This window comes from Bubalus bubalis, chromosome 5, assembly GCF_019923935.1.
Source record: "Bubalus bubalis isolate 160015118507 breed Murrah chromosome 5, NDDB_SH_1, whole genome shotgun sequence".
NCBI lineage: Eukaryota > Metazoa > Chordata > Mammalia > Artiodactyla > Bovidae > Bubalus > Bubalus bubalis.
Genome location: NC_059161.1, coordinates 10,498,840 through 10,521,814, shown reverse-complemented (window position 1 = coordinate 10,521,814; position 22,975 = coordinate 10,498,840). Strand labels below are relative to the sequence as shown.

Sequence of the window (22,975 nt, the reverse complement as noted above, 5' to 3'; positions counted from 1 at the left end):
AAAACTACAGTTCTTTAATGCTACTTTTTAAATATATACTATGTATGTTAAGAGAGACTGGCAAATTTAAGGTCAACCAGAATTGCTAATAATGGTGAAGAATTAAGAAACTCTATCCCATAACCAATAATTATTAGAACTGAGATTGGTTAAGCCTAGAAAAGAGATGATTTACAGAAGAAAATGTCTTTTAAATATTTGAACACCTGTGATGTGGAAAACTTCATCTGTCCACCATAATAAAAAGTGCAAAAAAGATCAATGAATACAGAAGGGATATTTCAGTACCACTTACAATAAAAGAATAATCCTAACTTCCCATCCACTGGTCTTAGTTTTTCACTACCAGTCATATAAAACATTAGGCTAGATAAATTCCAAAGACCTTTCCATTGGCATTTACAATCAGAAAGCAATCCTTTATTAACCTTTATATTAAAATGGTGATGCGATGACAGGACACACCAAGCCTTATTATATCTTCAAAACAGACCCTTCTGCTGTCAACAATCTGTTAGAATACAGAGGAAACATTTATCGCCCCACTGAGTAGCTACTGATAAGTCACCTGGCTAACCAAACGTTATGATTACTGGAGTTACTGAGCTGCCCTTTTGATACCTCAAGTCCTAGTGCAGCCCAACATCACCAGAAAAGAAGATCCTTGGGAACAGGAAGTAGGCCTTATTCACCTGTATATTCACAGCGCCTAGCATGCTGGTTGGAAGCAAAGAGGAAGAGCAGAAAAGAAAGGAAGGAGGAAGAGAGGAGAGTGACAACTGAGGGAGGTCCCATAGACTAATTAGGTGTCTTTAACAGCTACGAAGGAAATGGCAACCCACTCCAGTATTCTTGCCTAGAAAACTTCATGGATGGAGGAACCTCGTAGGCCACAGTCCATCGGGTCGTAAAGAGTCGGACACGACTGAGAGATTTCATTTCATTTCATTTCAATAGCCACAAAAACTATCACTGTGCAATTAGCTTTCAAAATTTTTTTTGTTTGCTCTTAGGTTTAGCAAGCAAACACTAACTACAATACGCCTAAAGAGGTGATATTTTAAAAAAGATAACTCGACTTTTTAAAGAAACTTGAGAATGTTGGTGATAATGGCAACTCAACAGGGTAATAACAATCTTTTCAGTTCAGTTCAGTTCAGTTCAGTTGCTCAGTCGTGTCCGACTCTCTGCGACCCCATGAATTGCAGCACGCCAGGCCTCCCTGTCTATTACCAACTCCCGGAGTTCACTCAGACTCACGTCCATCGAGTCGGTGATGCCATCCAGCCATCTCATCCTCTGTCGTCCCCTTCTCCTCCTGCCCCCAATCCCTCCCAGCATCAGAGTCTTTTCCAATGAGTCAACTCTTCACATGAGATAGGTGGCCAAAGTACTGGAGTTTCAGCTTTAGCATTATTCATTTCTACTTCTAGGATATGTTTCCAAAAAATTATATTTTTAATATCTCACTTATATTAAGTGCTGAGCTAGATGACATAAAACACAGATACATCTCTGTCTCCCTAAAGCTTAAAATCCAAGGGGGAATTTTTAAGGCTAGAAAAACACTTAGCAGGGCATTTTAATAGAAATGAAACAGAAATACAGACTCTTCTCTCTTAATCTATGTTATATTATTTCATCCTCATATCTCACCCTGGTCTGAGTATAGTACTTACAAGAAGTTATCATTATAATCCCATTTTACAGATAAATAAAAGGAAGTTCAGAATGGTTGGGAATTTACAGTCAGAAAGAGCAGTGAAAGATCCCAGACTAGATCCCAACTCCTTACATGATTGCTTGCAGTCCTTCTGCTACACAACACATTCTGATGATTAAAAATTCAGCTCTCCCTACTCTATTATCAAGGAAGCGTAAGAACCGCTTGTGATTTTTGTAAAAGGAATGGCTAGAAAACGTTATAAGAGGAAAAAGAATAATATGGCCAAACATGTCCAACATCCCTATCTCCTACTTATCCCTCTTATTCACTGATGTCATAGGATCTTTCAGTTTCCAAGGAAAGTTATCAGTTCACTTTATCAACAGCAGACAGAAAACCACAAGCTCTCTACTGTGTCTTTCAATAAATGACCATGCCCACTATGTGCATGATAATTTAAAGGGATAAAAATCATCAAAAGACACAGTCCCTAGTTTCAAGACATTTACAATTTACTTGAAGAGATAAGCTAAACACATGAAAAGTTAAATAACAGTAAAACATTTTTTAAAAATAGAGATAAGTCACTAGTCAATGTACGATAAACTGTGGTCTCAGAAAGAAGTAAAATCAAAGGGGATTTTAAATGTTATGTAGAAATTAGGTTAGGAAAGGATATTATACATAGGATTGGGGGAAAAAACTGGCTTGGTAGGGGGGAAAATGTTGAAATTGTAGAACAGAGGAAAATAAAATTACACATTTAAGGTTGGTTGGTCTTACTGCCTTTAACAGGCCTTGAATGCCAAGAAGAAAAGTCTGGACTATGTTCTCCAGAATCTAGAAAACAAGTTTTTGTATGAGAAGCAACTCAACGAAACAGTATTTAGTAAGGTTACTTTTGCAAAGACAGGAATGGTGAAATTGTAATGGGGAAAGACCAAAGGCAAAGTGATCATTCAAGTTCTCTTTCTACTTTAACCATCTATAAAAGTCTAAGATCAGAGAAACGAACAAAGAAAGATCATGAAATAAAATCATCAATAAAAAATCCTGTATTTCTGATATGCAGTGTTTAAATTGGGCAGAATCCCTATAGATCTATTCCTTTTTTTAGATGGCAAAAGGAAACATAAATCCACAGAATTTTAAGAACAGAAGAGGCAGAGATCAAGTCCAACACTTTTTTTTTTTTTTTTTTTTCAGATGAGAAAACTGAAAAGCAGCAAGGTTTAGCAATCTGGCTAAGATGACAAAAGTAAATAATAGATAAGAGGGGATTAGATCTTATTTATATAATTACATAACACTGTTTAAAGGAACTTCAGCAGATACTGTTGGGGCACGGTAAATGGAAATATTTCTAGGCAACATGGCTCATTTCCTTAAGGAAGAAAATAAAAATTTTACTTCTTTGTATCGGCTACAATATCAGAAGATGGCTAGAGAAACAAAAAGTTCAAAACTAAATACAGGAGGTGTGGAAGCAGGGGGGAAACACAAGAATATGTGATAATCCACCAACTTTCAGAAGCAAAGATGGCAGGTATGTATCACTCCACTGCTCCAGCCCATGGGAGACTCTGTCAGTCCACACTCTGTCTTGCAATGCAGGGCTCTTGGCGGCCACCACCAGTGGACCAGAGTTACCAGCACTAGTGAGACCTATTTACTATCACTGTCTGACACTGTCTACATGGCTAAAGTGAAGCTTGCCTTTGTTTTCATTTGGGTTCTTTTTAAGTTGTTACTTATCCAGCCCAGAGTGTTTTTACTTGATATTATTCCCTTTTCTCAATGAGATCTAGCTCAATTCTTAACTATCTGTTAGTGAGGTACTTTTCAAACTTTTAACATGCATGCACATCACCTGAGGACTTGGTGAAAGTGGACATCCAGATCCAGTCAGTTCGTGGCAGAGCCCACGAATCTGCATTTCCAAGAAGCTACCAGGTGATGCTGAGCTGCTGGTCCACCAACTGTATGTGGAACAGGGTTAGCTACTTGTCCTTAAATAACCTGAGAGTTAAGTCAGCATTATCTGGGCGGGAACAAGCAGTCAAAGGCAGAAGGAAAGTTCTACCAGGAACATATCAAGAATCCACACTCTGAACCATGACAGCTAACTGCACTAGTTTCTGAACTTGGCTTCATCTGTAGATCTTTGGCTTTGCCGAGACTTTCCCTGGCAACCTATTAACCCCCAATACTCAACCTCCTAAACAAGTCTCTCTTAGGTCACATTTCAAGCATGACTCCTAACTGCAGTCCTATTACTGATCTGGAGTGCACCTGACTGCCATCTTTGCTTTGCCCATGTCTCATTAAGGGTGACACGACACTCATTCTAAAGTATTTGCTGAAGAAGAATTGAGACATACCAGTGATACTAGTAAACAAAATGCACAACAGTGAAATACTTTCAATATTATAGCAACTCTACTCAGAATCTATGAAATACTCAGGAAATGCATACATTCTACACACAACTGTCCCTGGAACCAATACACAGGAGACTGATTCGAGGATCCCCATGAATACTAAAATGCACAGATGCTCAAGTCCCTTATATAAAATGGTGTAGTACTTATATAACCTACACACATCCACCCATATATTTTAAATCATCTCTAACTACTTATAACACCTAACACAATTCAAACGTTACGTCAGTAGTTGCTGGCACCCAGCAAATTCAAGCTGTTTTTTAGAACTTTCTAGCATTTTGTCTCCCCAACTATTTTCAGTGTGTAGTTGGTTTGATCCACAAATGTGGGGCCCACGTGTACAGAAGGCCCACTGGGTTTCCATTCATACCTTGTAACTGCAAGTAAAAACTACATTCATACTTTAGAAACTACACAATCTTTTATGTCCTAAATTTAGACCATTTACTTTTTCTAAATTTCATTGATCTTGAGTTTTAAATTCCTAGAGCTAAAAATAGCAAATGAGCTATTCCATGTCTTTTACAGAGAAATCTCCTCTAAAACTAGTAACTCTTAAATCATTCAAAGTCATCTACAGTTCAAAAAAAGGAAAAAGAAATCCATCTCCTTTAGTTAAAACTGCAACTTTAAGTGAAAGCTTTAGTCGTTCAGTCGTATCCAACTCTTTGCAACTCCATGGACTGTAGCCCACCAGGTTCCTCTATCCATGCAATTCTCAGGACAAGAATACTAGAGTGGTTTGCCACTTCCTTCTCCAGGGGATCTTCCTAACTGAGGGACCGAACCCAGGTCTCATAAACTGCAGGTGAATTCTTTATCATCTGAGCCACTGTATCTTTAGTTTACGCAAAGCTCATTTCTTTTTTTTTTTTTTTTTTTTGAGATTTGGTCTTTAAATTTCCTCGGAGCTTTTTAGTAATGAAGAAAAGAAAGAGTAGGATAGTGCTTTTGTTCCTTTCTGTCCTCTTTTTGAAAAAGATATTATCAACAACAACTGGAAAAATTTGGAACTTTTTTATTTACTGCATGAGAGTCTCAAATAAATTCAATAAAGCAAAAGCTTGAACCATCACAGAAAACTCAGTAAGTAAACTAAGTAAAGTAAGTCATGACCTAGACTGCCCCAAAGGAAAAACAGTGATCAACAAAAAAATTCAAAACTGAAAAGGAAGATTCTTTTATTTTCTTAATAACCAGGCTAGAAACAAATGTTTGTGTGTTCAAAAAGAAAAATATCTGCTCTGCAGAGAATTAAAGACTTGCCAAAAATCATTTAAATCAATTCACTTGTTGTATTGGTTGACACTATAGTCCAAATATGGTTAAAGAAGAGAAATAAATTCATCAAGCTAATTAAGAACCTCCAAAAGACATTTACATTAAATTTCAGACAAGAAATAATCAAGCATGTCTCTAACCTAAATAAAGGCCAGGTTTAATAGAGTAAGGGCTTCCCAGGTGGCACAATGATAGAACCTGCCTGCCAATGAAGGAGACATAGGAGATGTGGGTTCAATCCCTGGATTCAGAAGATTCCCCTGGGGAAGGAAATTGTAACCCATTTCAGTATTGTTGCCTGGAAAATTCTGTGAATGGAGGAACCTAGAGGTCCATGGGGGTCACAAAGAGTTTCAGACACGACTGAGCCACAGGTATGTGTGTGTGCGTGCACTCGTGTGCGTGCGCGCACACACACACACACACATTAATACAGTAGAATTACAAAAGTGAAAATAAAAAGTAAATGCTTACTCTAAAAGAAAAACACCTTGCTCTTAATTGCCTAAGAATTGAGGAAAAAAATCCTAACATATCAAATCTAATTCACTAGGTACCCCGTTTTAACCCCTGCCGATACAAGTTTTTATTATTCTACACGGCTCTTACAATTCTAACGTTTGTTACCTCAATTATGCACATATACTGGCTCCTCAATTATGCTTTAGGGCAGTGGTCCCAAACCTTTCTGGCACCAGGGACTGCCTTTGTGGAAGACAATTTTTCCATCGGCCGGGTTGGAAGGGGGACGGTCTGGGGACGATTCACGCACACTACATTCATTGTGCACTTTATTTCTCGTATTATTACATTAACTCCATCTCAGATCATCATGCATTAGATCCAGAGACTGGGAACCCTGCTTTAGGGTGTGCAAGAACAGAGACTGTGTGGATGCAACTCCAATGTACACCTAGTTTGATACTGTATACACACAGAGTCTTAGATGCTAGTGAATTTATATAATCTAACACAATCAGCTTCCCTATACTAAATCTCTTTTGATTTATTTTCATTTAAAGCTATGCCTGAAAGAAAATTCTGACTGATACACATCATGGTTCCTTTCTCAAAGTCAAAAGTTACATGGCAGGCTTTATATATTTATTTGCTTAATATGTTATTCCCTTATAAAAGTGATTATGGGGAACTGTAACAGAGAATGTATAAATAGGGAGCTTGAATGAGTAAGGATGAGTAGAAATGCCAGGCTGGATGACTCACAAGCTGGAATCAAGATTGCTGGGAGAAATACCAACAACCTCAGATATGAAGATGATACCACTCTAATGACAGAAAATGAAGAGGAATTAACGAGCCTCTTGATGAAAGTCAAAGAGGAGAGTGAAAAAGCTGGCTTGAAACTCAACATTAAAAAACTAAGATCACAGCATTCAGCCCCATCACATCGTGGCAAATAGCTGGGGAATAAAATGGAAACACAGTGACAGATTTTATTTTCTTGGGCTCTAAAATCACTGTGGACGGTGACTGCAGCCACAAAATTAAGAGACGCTTGTTCCTTGGAAGAAAAGCTACGACCAATCTAGAGAGCATATTAAAAAGCAAAGACATCACTTTGCCGACAAAGGTCCATACAGTCAAAGCTATGTTTTTTCCTGTAGTCATGTATGGATATGAGAATTGGACCATAAAGAAGGCTTAGCACCAGAGAATTCATGCTTTCAAATAGTGGTGCTGGAGAAGACTCTTGAGAGACCCTTAGACTGCAGTCTATCCTAAAAGGAATCAACCCTGAATAGTCATTGGAAGGACTGATGCTGAAGCTCCAACACTTTGCCACCTGATGCGAAGTGATGACGCGCTGGAAAAGACTCTGATGCTGGGAAAGATTGAAGAGGACGGCAGAGGATGAGATGGTTGGATGGCATCACCAGTTCAATGGACACGAATCTGAGCAAACTCTAGGACACAGTGGAGGATGGAAGAGCCTGGTGAGCTACACTCCATGGGGTCACAAAGAGTCAGACACAACTCAGCAACTGAACAACAGATCCTGCAGTACTACTGCTAAAAAAAATTCACATGTAAGTAGACCCGCACCGTCCAAGCCCATGCTGTTCAAGATCCACTGTATTTATATACAAGATGGATTTAGTTAAAAAAAAAAAAAATTAAGTTCGTAGAGGCCCATCCTATTTAATATGTTTATCAATGTCCCCCCAAAATAGATGGAGAATATACACACTGGACTGCACGTAGGGCCAGATGCCAACTCCACAGAAAATAAGAACTGAATTCAAAGCAACCTTCAGATAAACAGTCCACTTAAAAATGTTTAAATGCAACCCTGTCATTTGCAACATGTATGGACTTAGAGGATATTAGGCTAAGTACACTAAATCAGACAGGAAAGACAAACAGCATATGATTTCACTTATATACAGAATCTAAAAAACAAATGTATAAACATAACAAAATAGAAACAGACACAGATGCAAACTGGTGGTTGCCAGAGGGGAGGTGGGGAGAGTTGAGTGAAATAGGTAAGGGAGATTAAGAGGTAAAAACTTTCAGTTAAAAATAAATAAGTCAGCACAAGGAATACTGTTAATAGTACTGTAATAACTTTATATGGTAATAGATGATAACTAGACTTACTATGATGCATGTTTTGCAATATATAAATATATTGAATCACTATGCTGTACACCTAAAACTAATATAATATCGTTGAGTCAAATATACTTCATTAAAAATGCTTTTTAATTTTAAAATTAGAAAGACTAATTCAATAGTAAAGAAATAATATAATTGAAACAACAATAACAGAAAACAGGAAAAGATTAGCAAACAGAACAGAGTTATAACCATTAACAATCTGAAAATAGCTCAGCAAGTAACTTACTTAAACACATTTATTATGTTAGAAGAAGTAACAAAAGTGTATATAGTTTGTCCTAAAAAGAATGGTCAACTGCTTAACAACAGAAATTCTTACACTAAGAAGTATAGTTCTGATAACTGTACATTTTAAAAGGTCATACAGAAAATGAAAAGGACTCAGAAAAGCAGCAGAAAAATTTCTAGTGGTCTGATGCACCAAGATTACAGTCTGTTTCTAAACTAGAAACTGAAACCTTTTACAATTTTAAAAAGTATAAAAAGCATTTATAAATGTCCAAAAATGTATATAAGGCAAATATATGAGGGGAGATGGAAAACAGGTTAATGTTTATTAAGCTAAGTCACTTCAGTCATGTCCGACTCTGTGCGACCCCATAGACGGCAGCCCACCAGGCTCCCCCGTCCCTGGAATTCTCCAAGCAAGAACACTGGAGTGGGTTGCCATTTCCTTCTAGTCTTAAAAGCTTGGCTTCTCAGCAAGTCTTTTTACAAGGTAGGCGCTTGATTGTTTACATGGGAGTGTGTGTGCATGCATCCACATACATGAGCGATTTTTTTTTTTAACCTATTTAATCCTAACAACAACCTAGCAGGGAATTACTATTCTCCTTACTATTCACATGTAGAAACTGAAGCGAAGAGGTGGAGTTAAGTATCTTGTCCAATTTTCCACAGCTTCAAGGGACAGATCTGAGACGTAGACAAGCCTACCTTGGATTAATTAAGAAACATTTTCACCCTAGAAGATGTAACTCTTAAATTGCATCATAAAAATAAAACCTTGGTTTAATTAAAAAAGAAAATTTCTTCCAGAAATATGCCACATCCAGATAAACATAACATAAAAAAAATAACGATAAACCACAATGTTTCTAACATTTTAAGCATTCACCTGCTTTCTTAATGACACTAGGGGTAGCCCCAAATAACCTAAATATCCCTTTTAGAATTATGCCTTTCTAATTCCAGGTGATCTTTAGCTGTCACTTGTAGGACTTAGGCTTAAATTAGTTTTAGCACGAATCTATAAAACTCTATGTGAATGCTATAAGAATCATAATTTAAAATTTCAAATGAAATAAAGTATAAATTACTGTCATTCTACACATGACAATATTACAGATATTAGGGATGGAATTCCTGCCTGGAGAATCCCCATAGACAGAGGAGCCTAGCGGGCTACAGCCCATGGGGTCGCAGAGAGTCAGACACAACTGAGTGACTAAGCACAGCACAGAACAAAGACCAAAGGGCCAAGAAAAAGAAGGAGAAGGTGAGTCTCATTTTATTTCATCTTTGATGATTTGCTTTAATGCTTTTCTTCCCATCAATCAGATCAGATAGGATCAGTCGCTCAGTCGGGTCCGACTCTTTGCGACCCCATGAATTGTAGCACGCCAGGCCTCCCTGTCCATCACCAACTCCCGGAGTTCACTCAGACTCACGTCCATCGAGTCAGTGATGCCATCCAGCCATCTCATCCTCTGTCGTCCCCTTCTCCTCCTGCCCCCAATCCCTCCCAGCATCACAGTCTTTTCCAATGAGTCAACTCTTCGCATCAGGTGGCCAAAGTACTGGAGTTTCAGCTTTAGCATCATTCCTTCCAAAGAAATCCCAGGGCTGATCTCCTTCAGAATGGACTGGTTGGACCTCCTTGCAGTCCAAAGGACTCTCAAGAGTCTTCTCCAACACCACAGTTCAAAAGCATCAATTCTTCGGCGCTCAGCCTTCTTCACAGTCCAACTCTCACATCCATACATGACCACAGGAAAAACCATAGCCTTGACTAGACAGACCTTTGTTGGCAAAGTAATGTCTCTGCTTTTGAATATGCTATCTAGGTTGGTCATAACTTTCCTTCCAAGGAGTAAGCATATTTTAATTTCATGGCTGCAGTCACCATCTGCAGTGATTTTGAAGCCCCCAAAAATAAAGTCTGACACTGTTTCCACTCTTTCCCCATCTATTTTCCATGAAGTGATGGGACCGGATGCCATGATCTTCGTTTTCTGAATATTGAGCTTTAAGCCAACTTTTTCACTCTCCACTTTCACTTTCATCAAGAGGCTTTTGAGTTCTTCTTCACTTTCTGCCATAAGGGTGGTGTCATCTGGGTATCTGAGGTTATTCATATTTCTCCCGGCAATCTTGATTCCAGCTTGTGCTTCTTCCAGTCCAGCGTTTCTCATGATGTACTCTGCATATAAGCGAAATAAGCAGGGTGACAATATACAGCCTTGACGTACTCCTTTTCCTATTTGGAACTAGTCTGTTGTTCCATGTCCAGTTCTAACTGTTGCTTCCTGGGCTGCATACAAATTTCTCAAGAGGCAGATCAGGTGGTCTGGTATTCCCATCTCTTTCAGAATTTTCCACAGTTTCTTGTGATCCACACAGTCAAAGGCTTTGGCATAGTCAATAAAGCAGAAATACATGTTTTTCTGGAACTCTCTTGATTTTTCCATGATCCAGCGGATGTTGGCAATTTGATCTCTGGTTCCTCTGCCTTTTCTAAAACCAGCTTGAACATCAGGAAATTCACGGTTCACATATTGCTGAAGCCTGGCTTAGAGAATTTTGAGCATTACTTTACTAGCATGTGAGATGAGTGCAATTGTGTGGTAGTTTGAGCCTTCTTTGGCATTGCCTTTCTTTGGGACTGGAATGAAAACTGACCTTTTCCAGTCCTGTGGCCACTGCTGAGTTTTCCAAATTTGCTGGCATATTGAGTGCAGCCCTTTCACAGCATCATCTTTCAGGATTTGGAATAGCTCAACTGGAATTCTATCACCTCCACTAGCTTTGTTCATAGTGATGCTTTCTAAGGCCCACTTGACTTCACATTCCAGGATGTCTGGCTCTAGGTCAGTGATCACACCATTGTGATTATCTGGGTCGTGAAGCTCTTTTTTGTACAGTTCTGTGTATTCTTGCCACCTCTTCTTAATATCTTCTGCTTCTGTTAGGTCCATACCATTTCTGTCCTTTATCGAGCCCATCTTTGCATGAAATGTTCCTTTGATATCTCTGATTTTCTTGAAGAGATCTCTAGCCTTTCCCATTCTGTTGTTTTCCTCTATTTGCATTGATCGCTGAGGAAGGCTTTCTTATCTCTTCTTGCTATTCTTTGGAACTCTGCATTCAGATGTTTATATCTTTCCTTTTCTCCTTTGCTTTTTGCTTCTCTTCTTTTCACAGCTATTTGTAAGGCCTCCCCAGACAGCCATTTTGCTTTTTTGAATTTCTTTTCCATGGGGATGGTCTTGATCCCTGTCTCCTGTACAATGTCATGAACCTCAGTCCATAGTTCATAAGGCACTCTATCAGATCTAGGCCCTTAAATCTATTTCTCACTTCCACTGTATAATCATAAGGGATTTGATTTAGGTCATACCTGAATGGTCTAGTGGTTTTCCCTACTTTCTTCAATTTAAGTCTGAATTTGGCAATAAGGAGTTCATGGTCTGAAAATCATTGATGGAAAAGGAAATGGTAACCCACTCCAGTATTCTTATCTGGGAAATCCTATGGACAGTGCAGACTAGCAGGCTCCATGGGGTCACAAAAGATTCAGACATGACTTAGTGAGTAAACAACAATAGCAAAATAAAATCATGAACAATCAAAATGACAAAATTGATAAAGAGGAATAGTTGTTATATATACCTTGTTTAGACTCATTTCCTTCTTTGGATCCCACGTCTATGCTAATTACCTTCTAACATTGTGCAAGCCAAAATGAGCAATCAGAGCTCCTTTAAGCACTTTTAAGAACTTTTTGTTTAACAAAAAAGTTTTCTTGACACTCACAGAGTAAGCTGCTTAAAAGGGACTGATTCAATATTGTCAGTACCAGTGTGAGTGAAGAGAAACTGAACTCCTGGCCAAGAGATGTTAACTTAGAAGGCAGGAAGTTGTCGTCTAAGTACAAATAATTTTGCACTGCATTAGAGAGAGATATACGATTTGATTTACATTCCATTTTATAGATTGCTGGGAGAAATATCAATAACCTCAGATATGCAGATGACACCACCCTTATGGCAGAAAGTGAAGAAGAACTAAAGAGCCTCTTGATGAAAGGGAAACAGGAGAGTGAAAAGATTGGCTTAAACCTCAACATTCAGAAAACTAAAATCATGGCATCTGGTCCCATCACTTCATGGGAAATAGATGGGAAACAGTGGAAACAGTGACAGACTTTATTTTGGAGGGCTCCAAAATCACTGCAGATGGTGGCTGCAGCCATGAAATTAAAAGACGCTTTTAATTTATGAAAGTTATGACTAACCTAGACAGCATATTAAAAAGCAGAGACATTACTCTGCCAACAAAGGTCCATCTAGTCAAGGCTATGGTTCTTCCAGTCATGTATGGATGTGCGAGTTGAACTATAAAGAAAGCTGAGCCCCGAAGAATTGATGCTTTTGAACTGTGGTGTTGGAGAAGACTCTTGAGAGACCCTTGGAGTACAAGAAGATCCAACCAGTCCATCCTAAAGGAGATAAGTCCTGAGTGTTCATTGGAAGGACTGATATTGAAGCTGAAACTCCAATACTTTAGCCACCTGATGTGAAGAGCTGACTCATTTGAAAAGACTCTGATGCTGGGAGGGATTGGGGGCAGGAGGAGAAGGGGATGACAGAGGATGAGATGGCTGGACAGCATCACTGACTCAATGGACATGAGTTTGAGTGAACTCCAGGAGTTGGTGATGGACAGGGAGGCCTGGCGTGCTGCAGTCCATGGGGTTGCAAAGAGTTGGACACAACTGAGTGACTGAACTGAACTGAACATTTTACAGACACCTCTTCAGAAGGAAGAAATAGATTTCCTAATTAGTATTAGTTTATGCTTAAACTTAATATTTTACCCTGAACTCTTGAATTTTCCCATGGCTTTGTGAATTCAATATGTGTAATTTTGATCATGGTGGAAAAAAGAATGTCTCATGTATCCTACTGTCCCTCAATTCAGCACAAATTTACACTTCCAGGCTCAGTAAGTGTTTGGTTAACCAGTGAGTAAATATTGTAGACAGCAGTGGATATACAAGTAAAGTAAAACCAGTAATTTACTGTTTATTACAGAAGACATCTCATCTTTTCTATGGCATTTTTACACAAATAAGTGACTTTATGATCACTTTGGTCTTTTTTTTCTCAAGTAACCTTGTAAGCTGCTCCTTCATTTTAATATAGGAATAGTGGGAATATAGGGACGTTTTCCATTTTGCATGCTGGGTTGGACAGGAAATTGGTAGAATTGGGACTGTGGAACATGGGTCACTTAAATTTTTATATCTTGTATAGCCAAATTTTTCATATAGGAAATTACCATATTCCTATTATCCAGTACTCTAAGGGCCTGTGTGTAACATTCTATTTCATTTATCCCAGGTATATTTTCATCCAAAACTCTTTCAAAGGTATATCTTGAAGGTGCTTCTATAAAAGCAGCACTACATGTATTCATTAAGTGATCTAATATCCCTAGAATAGTTTTTATCTTCTCTTTTTCCCCTCTAAATAATAAATTTTCATAGAGCTTCTCTTTATTTCTTTGGGTTTTACTTATTTTCCATCTCTTTTCATTGCTGCTGCCAATGTAAAACTTCTCTTTCACTGGCAGAACAAAAAAGCTTTATTTTGAATTTTAAGTATCATGTATCATACATCAATTAGGCTCAATAAAGATGCCATTTTGAACTAGAGGTATCCTGTCAAGAGCTTGCCAAGGAGTCTCATTGCTTCCTCTAACAGCAGCAAATTCAGTGATATATCTGCCCAAGCGATATTTTGCCTGAACGTTTGTGAGTCTGATCAACAAACACAATGGGTCTTCTGTGTCAGAAATACTGTGAATGAAAAACTGCCAAATCCTTTCTTGTATATTTTAAACACCCCTACAACATTTTACCTATCTGTCTTTAATGGTTTCCAAACATATGGCCAAGTTTGATCTGGGTTTGATTTCTTTGGTGAAGAGGATGCCATCAAAACAATTCTAAATAAATGTCTGAATACACAGCTAGGTTGAAGTGTCAAAGACTATGTTTTAATTTGGTTTGAATACACTAGAGTGAGCAATTATGATTTGCCTAAGAACAACACAACAAGCTCATATTTTGCTTTTTTCTAACTGAAGACATTCACGGATATATTTTAACCTCAAACGTATTTTTAAAAAATAATAAATGAGTGTATCAAAATTCTTCTAATAAAATTTCTGCTAAAAAACAAAAAAAGGAAAGAAAATCACTGATAAAATTCCAAAGACCAAAATTCTCAAACATCCTAGTTAGAAATAAAATCAAGAGGGAAAAAAAACAGCAAAAATGGCTAAAAGGAAATGCACAATGAAACATAAGACATACCTGAGACACATCATCAAGCTGAGGTTTCGCACAAAGGCTAGAGAGACTCTCTGCTCGCATGAGATATTCTGCAGTTCTTCTCTTCACAGCTTCTCGCCGGGTGGGGCTTGACTCTCCTAAAAGGAGAAAACAAAAGTCAGGACATGTGAAAAGTAAACTTTCATTCATGCAAACTGAAGATTAACTTCCTTTTACCCAATTTACCACCTGTTCACATTTCTAATTGAAAAGACGAGAGAGATCAAAATTGGAACAGACATCAAAGTTACTAATATCAGCAAGGTCTAAATATTACCCAGATAAATTGCATTTATCTAAATTCTGAAATTCCCATATTGTATAAGAGGAATCAATATATAAAGAATGCGATATAAAAAGCTCTGTGGACAAAAGATTAGGCTAGTCCAACTCAACAAATAGCACCAAATGGAAGAGATGTTTAGTAAGAGCTGAGACATGGACATGAGATGCTGTAAAAGTACCACCAAACCAGATAAAAGTATTCAGGGCAACTTTAATATTTCCAAGTGTCATGGTTTATTCATTAATAACAAATTGTCACCCACCTTACAACTGAACACAAGAATGTGACTTCAATTCCTTTAACATACAATTATCTGAAACTGAAATAGGGTCACTACCCTGTCTGGCTCTCAGTTTCCCTAACGGAAGGGTATTCAAAGCGGCCTTTAATGAACTCAGGATCTCAAAGAGGAGGCGGTCCACTCCTGGATCTCTCCTCTCCAGAGCAGGATGATCCGATGCTTTTATCCATTTTATGTACTCCACTATAACATTTCATTTGAAGAAAGGATTCTAGGGCTGAAAGTCAAAAAGTTTGACACCACTGTACTATACGATGTCTAAGGGTCCTTTCATAAATACTATTCAATACTGTGCATGACTCATTTTTATCAAAGCACTTCATAATACACAGTACTGTTTTTATAATTCACCCTATGCACCTTCTGAATGAAGCTGTTAACCCAAATATAAGTATCACACAGTGGAAAGTACCCTGGATTACATCCCAGAAACCCTGGTTATCTGAATTCTGGCCCTGCCTCTCATTAGTCGTGTGTCCAATGATAAGCCATTTCAACTCTGAACCTCTTCCTCATTCTCTAAAATGGAAATACATACCTCAAATGACTACAGAGATTAAAGGAGACAAAATACATAAAAGGTACTACAATAGATACAGTAGTAAAGGAAGCAATAAATTATTAAAGTTTTCGATCTTGGTTTTCCTTTCAAAACCAAATCCTATGCAATAATGTCACCTAGTTTGCTGAATTAGAAGTGAACTGAATTACAATAAAGCAGATATTTTCCCCCAAATGACTTTCTGCTTGAAATAACATCTACTTCTTCTGGGAAATGTCCTTTTCTCCTCCCCTTCAGACCCCTCCATCTCCAGCCAACCACTACCAACTCTTAGTTCAGTTCAGTTCAGTCACTCAGTCGTGTCCAACTCTTCGCAACGCCATGGACCACAGCACACCAGGCCTCCCTGTCCATCACCAACTCCTGGAGTCTATTCAAACTCATGTCCATTGAGTGGGTGATGCCATCCAACCATCTGAACCTCTGTCGTCCCTCTCTCCTTCCACCTTCAATCTTTCCCAGTATCAAGGTCTTTTCAAATGAGTCAGTTCTTTGCATCAGGTGGCCAAAGTAATGGAGTTTCAGCTTCAGCATCAGTCCTTCCAATGAATATTCAGGACTGATATCCTTTAGGATGGACTGGTTGGATCTCCTTGCAGTCCAAGGGACTCTCAAGAGTCTTCTCCAACACCACAGTTCAAAAGCATCATTTCTTTGGCGCTCAGCTTTCTTTATAGTCCAACTCTCACATCCATACATGACTACTGGGAAAACCATAGCTTTGACTAGAGGGACCTTTGTTGGCAAAATAATGTCTCTGCTTTTTAATATGCTGTCTAGGTTAGTCATAACTTTACTTCCAAGGAGTAAGTGTCTTTTAATTTCATGGCTGCAGTCACCATCTGCAGTGATTTTGGAGCCCAGAAAAATAAAGTCTGTCACTGTTTCCACTGTTTCCCCATCTATTTCCCATGAAGTGATGGGACCAGATGCCATGATCTTCATTTTCTGAATGCTGAGCTTTAAGCCAACTTCTTCACTCTCCTCTTTCCCTTTCATCAAGAGGCTCTTTAGTTCTTGTTTGCTTTCTGCCATAAGGGTGGTGTCATCTGCATATCTGAGATTATTGATACTTCTCCTGGCAATCTTGATTCCATCTTGTGTTCATTCAACCCTTCACATGGTTTGAAAGAAAGCTTCTACCTTATTTCAGATCTCGGCCCCTCCAATCACTACTTGTTAGCCAAGGGTGAGCCTCCCTGTTACAGCAGAGCCAGTCAGAACCCCACCCTCCTGGCCACAGCTGGAGAAGGGAGAAGTTGACCCAACACAAACTGGGCCAATCCTCTGTGTAACTGATGCTGGAAATAAGATGAGTGGACTGCCAACAGCCATCATTTCTGTCAAAGGGGAAAAAAAAAACCGACAAGTAGGAACTTGACAGACACAAATATGAGAGACAAAAAAAGAAACTCTAGTGTGACTGGGGCCCCTGCTTTTAGCTGGATCTACAATCCTAAGGAAGTGGACTGTACCACATGTAAACCAAAGAACCCTAAATGAATACAGACCCCAAAGAAAAACTGCAACAAAGCCTGGATTGAATAGCTTTCCTTTCACAGCTTTTGCCTTACAATTCCATCTCTTCTCTCCTTTATGGTTGTCGTTGTTCGGTCTCTCAATCATGTCCAACTCTTTGTGACCCCATGGACTTTGGCCCACCAGGCTCCTCTGTCCATAGGATTTCCCAGGCAAGAATACTGGAGTGGGTTGCTATTTCCTCCTCCAGGGGAATCTTCCCAACCCGGGGATTGAACCTCTTGTGTCTCTTGCATTCACAGGCAGATTCTTTAGCACTGTGCCACCTGGGAAACCTTCAGTGTAATTAACCTCTAATAAAACTTCAAAATATTCTTTTTTTTTTTTTCAAAAGAAAAAAAAATTAACTTTCTCACAAAGTAACCTGAAATTCAAAAATGTCAAGACTATAAAACACCTATTTAAAGCTAGAGGTAAAACCCTATTTTGTAATCAAATTGCTGCTTTTTAAACTTTTGGTATTTCTGTCGCTTTCTAGGCAGTCACCATAGTAACAGAGAAAAAAGAACCGGAAACTAGCAGTTGAAATGGACTCCTGCTGATGATAGTGGTTCCGCTTCCATGGAAACAACAATGAAATGATGGAAATACTGGAAGCCTTTTTAAATGTAACCTTAAATATACATACTAGGACTCCTTCCTTATCAGCCCCTTAAAAGTAGGTCACAAGCACTGCTGATCAACAGCAGCTGCCCAGGATGAAAACCACCTCTTGCAGACTGCGGCTGCAGGATCCTTGCTGAGGTTTGTGAGCCCCAGAAAGAAAGATCAATCTATCGATTTCCAGAGTAAGTCCAACTAATCACATTATTTATAAATGTGACTTTAAACGGATTTTACTTGATCAAAACTTTTGACTCTAACCTTCTTAATTTCTTAATCTTCCTTTTAAGACACACACAAAGCTTATGATTATTTTTCGGGGCAACCAGGCTACCTGGAATTTAACTGCTAACCCCACACTAGGTCATGTGACTATTATTTCTTCAGTAATCTATCTATAAATGCTTTTAAAAATGGATCCATATTTAACATGCTACCTAGAAATAAACCAATACCTTCAGTAAGTTCTCTACATTTCTGTTGATCATTCAGAATTTCCACTGTGCTCTGACGGTCAAGACAGAAAAGCTGCTTCTGTTATTTCTTTAACAACCGTTAGGTCAAAAAGTTCTGGTGTCCAATAAAAGACGTTTTGTATATATTCAGTCAACCCATATTTCTTTACCTCAAATCAAGAGAGAGGATAGAATCAGGGTGATTATAGAACGTGTGAAAAAAGAAAGTGTAGCTGAATAGAAATGAGCAGAAATTTTGAAGTTGTTATTGAGGGACTTCCCTGGTGGTTCAGTAGATAAGACTCCAAGCTCCGTTACAGGGGGCACAGGTTCAATCCCTGGTCGGGGAACTAGATCCCAAATGCCACAACAAAGAATCTGCATGCTGCAATGAAAAAGATCCCACACGCCACAGGGAATTCAGATCAAAGCCCCTGTGGGCTGCAACCAAGACCCTGTTCAGCCAAATAAGTATTTTTTTAAGTTGTCATTGACAATTTTAGAAGCACTGGCCTGCCTATCCTGCATTTCCCAGAGCACCAACTCTCACTCAGCTTCCTCAGAGAAGTTTTTATAGAAGGCACCATTTACAGATAATAGAATTGTGAAATTCTTATTTACCCAAGAGGCCATCACCATCTGGCCACTCCTTGATCACAACAGTAAATTCATCTACTGTATTACCTTCTTTTTATAACAAAGGAAATGGAGGCTTAAAGATGGGAAATGCCTTTCTCCGTCACAAAGTTAATTTAAGAACCTAAATCTAAACCAGGTCTTATGCTACCACGCTTCACATAATTGAATCTGAATTAGATCATTGAGTAGAACAAGAAAAATACAGAGCACAGGGCAAGTACAATACAAGTGAGTATGGGAACAAAGATGAGGAGAAAATAAATGTAAGGAGTTGAGGTAGGAGCCTGAATCAGAGAGAAGTAAAGAGACTGAAGAAATCAGACAGCACACGGTAAAATCACAGCCATGAAGAGGTATACACATTTCACACTATGTAAAAGAGAATGGGCCTCTAGGAGAAAAACTGGGCTCTCAAACATTCTTCTTACCCAAGGATTTCTTTGGAAAACAAAGGCCACTCATTTATCCGTTTTTAAAAAAGGGCATTTTTATTCACAGAAATAATGAAAATCAGTTTCAAGAACTAGAAAAGTGAATTCTTCCAGTTCTGTTATTCTACCCTTGGACACTAAAAAAGAATATAGCTAATGCCTCATCACTGATTCAACAGAAGAAAAGCAATGCTGAAGGAAGAACTGACCATGGTGAACTTTTAAAAATAATTTTATGTATTTATTTTTGGCTGTGCTGGATCCTCACTGCCACACGGGCTCTTCTCTAATTGCAGGGAGCAGGGGCCACTCTCCAGCTGTACTGCATGGGCCTCTCTTTGGGGTGGTTTCCCCCGTTGAGCACAGGCTCTAGTGCATAGGCTCAGTAGATGTGGTGGCAGGCTGGGCAGCTCCGCAGCATGTGGGATCAAACCTGTGTCTCCTGCATTGGCAGGCGGACTCTCCACCACTGAGCCACCCGGGAAGCCCCACGTCAGACTTCTTGAAAGCCAGTGTGTCTACATTTGTACTTTATGGGAAATTTTAGGGGATTTTTAAGAGCATTTTGATCATACTTGATCATCTCCACATGCACAGAATTTAATTCCCATATAAGACTTAATCACATCTTATATTCTGATCTCTACTCCTCTACTCCACACTGTCCACCAGGCTCTATGCCACATTACTCTTGGTCAAGGGTGCCTGGTTTCCATTCAAATTTATCACTTTAGAAAGAACATCCAAATCAACCTGGGTTTGCTGCAGTAAGTTTTTGTTTGTTAGTGATTTCTTTTTTAAACAACTTCAGTCACATAAAAGAATATGCGTATTTGAAATGGCCTTGGTGGTGAGAATTTGTTTTTGTTTTTTTAAGTGCTGATTTATTATATTTAATGGGTTTTTTGTTCTTTTCAGGGAAAGCCTACCATTTCTGACTTATGCTAAGTGTTCTGACAACAAAAGGCAACCTTGAGAAGAACTGTAATGTATGGTTCTACACAAGATCCACAAACATGGAGCCAGCAGCCTTTCCATGAATAACACAAACCTGGTCGAGAAAGGGAATCTGCTTCCCATTTGCATTTAACCAACCTCCTATTAATGTTTTTTCTCAACTCGGTGTCATGTGAACCCTAGAAGTTCAAAGAGTCACCAAAGAATAGTAAAAGCAAGTCACAATAACATTCACACCCAGGCACTGCCTCGGTTATAACTGCTTTCAGTGTTGTTTCGCCGTTTTTCTGTCCTTAAAGAAACAAGCAGCCCAAAATGGAGCCACCTGAGCTAAGCCTATGTCACCAAACCAAGACTTAATACCTAACCTAACTGTAGTTTCAAACTTCCCCAGGACTGGAATTCCCTGGTCAGCACCTGAGACGTAACTGGCCAATAAATATTTTTGTCTCCCAAAGGAAGGTGCCTTGCTCAAATAGTTATTTTCTGTTTACAACTTCCTTGTCCCAGCCCCTCTCTGGCTTTAACAACCTTTCCCTTTCTGGAGTTCCCTGGAGCTCCTTTCTACTTGCTGGATGGGAGGCTGCCTGGTTCATGAATCAACTAAAAAAGCCAACTAGATCTTCAAACTTACTAGGCTGGATTCTTTTAATAGATAGGGTGTCAGTGCCGGGATCCAAAGTGAACAAACTTCTGATGGCATTCCGGGACAAGACACACAGGTTTGGAACCTGTGGAGCCCTTTTTGCGGTTGCTGTCTTTCTTGCTATTTTCAAGGACCAGGGGTAAGTTTCTGTAAATACCAAGCTCCTTTCTCTCTGCATCAAGCTCCACATCTGACTGGCTTTCCTTTACAGAGCAAGACACCTTGAGCTGATGGACACTTCTGCCTGGAACTCAAATCTCTTGCTTTATTATGGATTGTAGTTCCCAGGTTTTTGAGCAGAACCCTCAACCCTTAACTCTGTTCCAGGATCCACTTAGGAACTGTTCGCGGTAATGTGCAGTTCCCTGTTTATGTGGGGCCCCCAGTCCACCGTCCTCATTTATTGAGATCTGCTGGTTTAATCCTTTCCCCAGTCTAAGGTCCCACACTGGGGCACTGGTGTGGTACACAAGGCCTCTTCTTGTTACCTGAAGGTACATGGTGAGGGCGGGGGTCTTATTTTATGTAGATAAAGGCTAAATGCTAATAATATCCCAGAATTCAAAACAGCCTCAACATTTATGGTTAAGGATTAAGGATTTAAGATCTGTTAGCGCAACTACCACCTAACTCAAAGACTCCCGAATTAGGATAAGCTGGTCACAGAATGGGATATTGACAGTCATCTTCTAACCTTAAGAAAATTTCCACACACAGAGGTAGACTGTAAATCACTACATAATCCCCAGTACAGTGACTCACCCCTCTTAGGTATCAGTTTGATTCCAAGAGACCCAAAGGCTTAACTAAAATAATAAAAATAATAATGGAATCTTTAAAATCCGGAGTTAAGCAAACCCTCTGACATACCTGCTGATTTTATGTCTAACAACTATAATCCTAGAAATCTACAAAAGTGGCAAAAATCTTACTAAAAACAACCTAGAATTATGATGGCCATTATGGGGAACTTTGCAACTAGACAAGATCATTCACTTGAGACGTACACTTAAGAGGGCCCCAATTAAATTACAAACAGAAGGGGATACATATTTTAACTAGTATGCAGAGCTTCCAAAGGCTTCAAAATGCCAAAAAGAACTTTAAAGTTTCATTACAAAAAACTAATAAAAAATTAAAGACACAAGAGGTATCCAAAACAAAGGATTATAAGACAGACACCACTCCTACTGCCCCCTATCTACCTTTATCTAGTACTCACTCTAGTAGTTCTCTGTTTGAACTGTCTTTCTACTCTGAAGAGACTACAGGGCCATAAACAAAAGTCTATGAGGTTAATGGCCTTAAAGGTACCCCCACATAGCTCTGAAAGAAGGACCCTGTAAAGACCCCTCTCAGACTGAGACTGAGGATTTTCTGCTAAACTGCTACATCATTCCCTTAAACAACCAAGGGGAAGCTAAAATCAAAAATTAATTTTAAAACCCTGACAAATTCTGGTAAACATCAGAGATACATTCTTTCCACTTAAACCCCACTTAGAACCTGCAGCCAGGATCTTGGAAATAAACTGACAGAAGTTAGCTAAGGGTAAGAATTATTATAATTCTTCTGGATCTCTGTCTGTAGTACCCAATAAAGAGAAAAATATGTTTTTCATCCCATTACAGGATGCCTCTTAAGTCCACAGGGTTGTTCAATACTGTCAGAAATATTTACTGTTTATTCAAGCTGAAAACTGGTAAGATTGTATTTTTAAAATTTTAAGCAGTTCTGTGGTCAAAAGTTGGCCAAATTGGAAGCTGATATACAGAGCCTGGTAAGAACTTTTTAAGGCCTTCTCCCCTAAACTAAAATAATATGCCCAGCAGCAAAGAAAAACCTTCTAAGACCCTTGAAAGGACTTACGGGTGGATCAACCTATGAGGTCATTTAAGTA

General features: G+C 38.9%; 1 protein-coding gene across 5 annotated transcripts in view; it reads right to left on the bottom strand.

Annotated features, from left to right (window-relative positions):
• Positions 1 to 22,975, bottom strand: part of RPS6KC1 (ribosomal protein S6 kinase C1) — a 228,572-nt gene that overhangs the window by 100,956 nt on the left and 104,641 nt on the right. For all 5 annotated transcript variants that reach the window (XM_025285451.3, XM_006054056.4, XM_006054058.4 and 2 more), the window contains one exon: positions 14,639 to 14,754. In XM_025285451.3, coding sequence (XP_025141236.3) covers positions 14,639 to 14,754 — 116 coding nt within the window. The remainder of the gene's footprint in view (positions 1 to 14,638; positions 14,755 to 22,975) is intronic.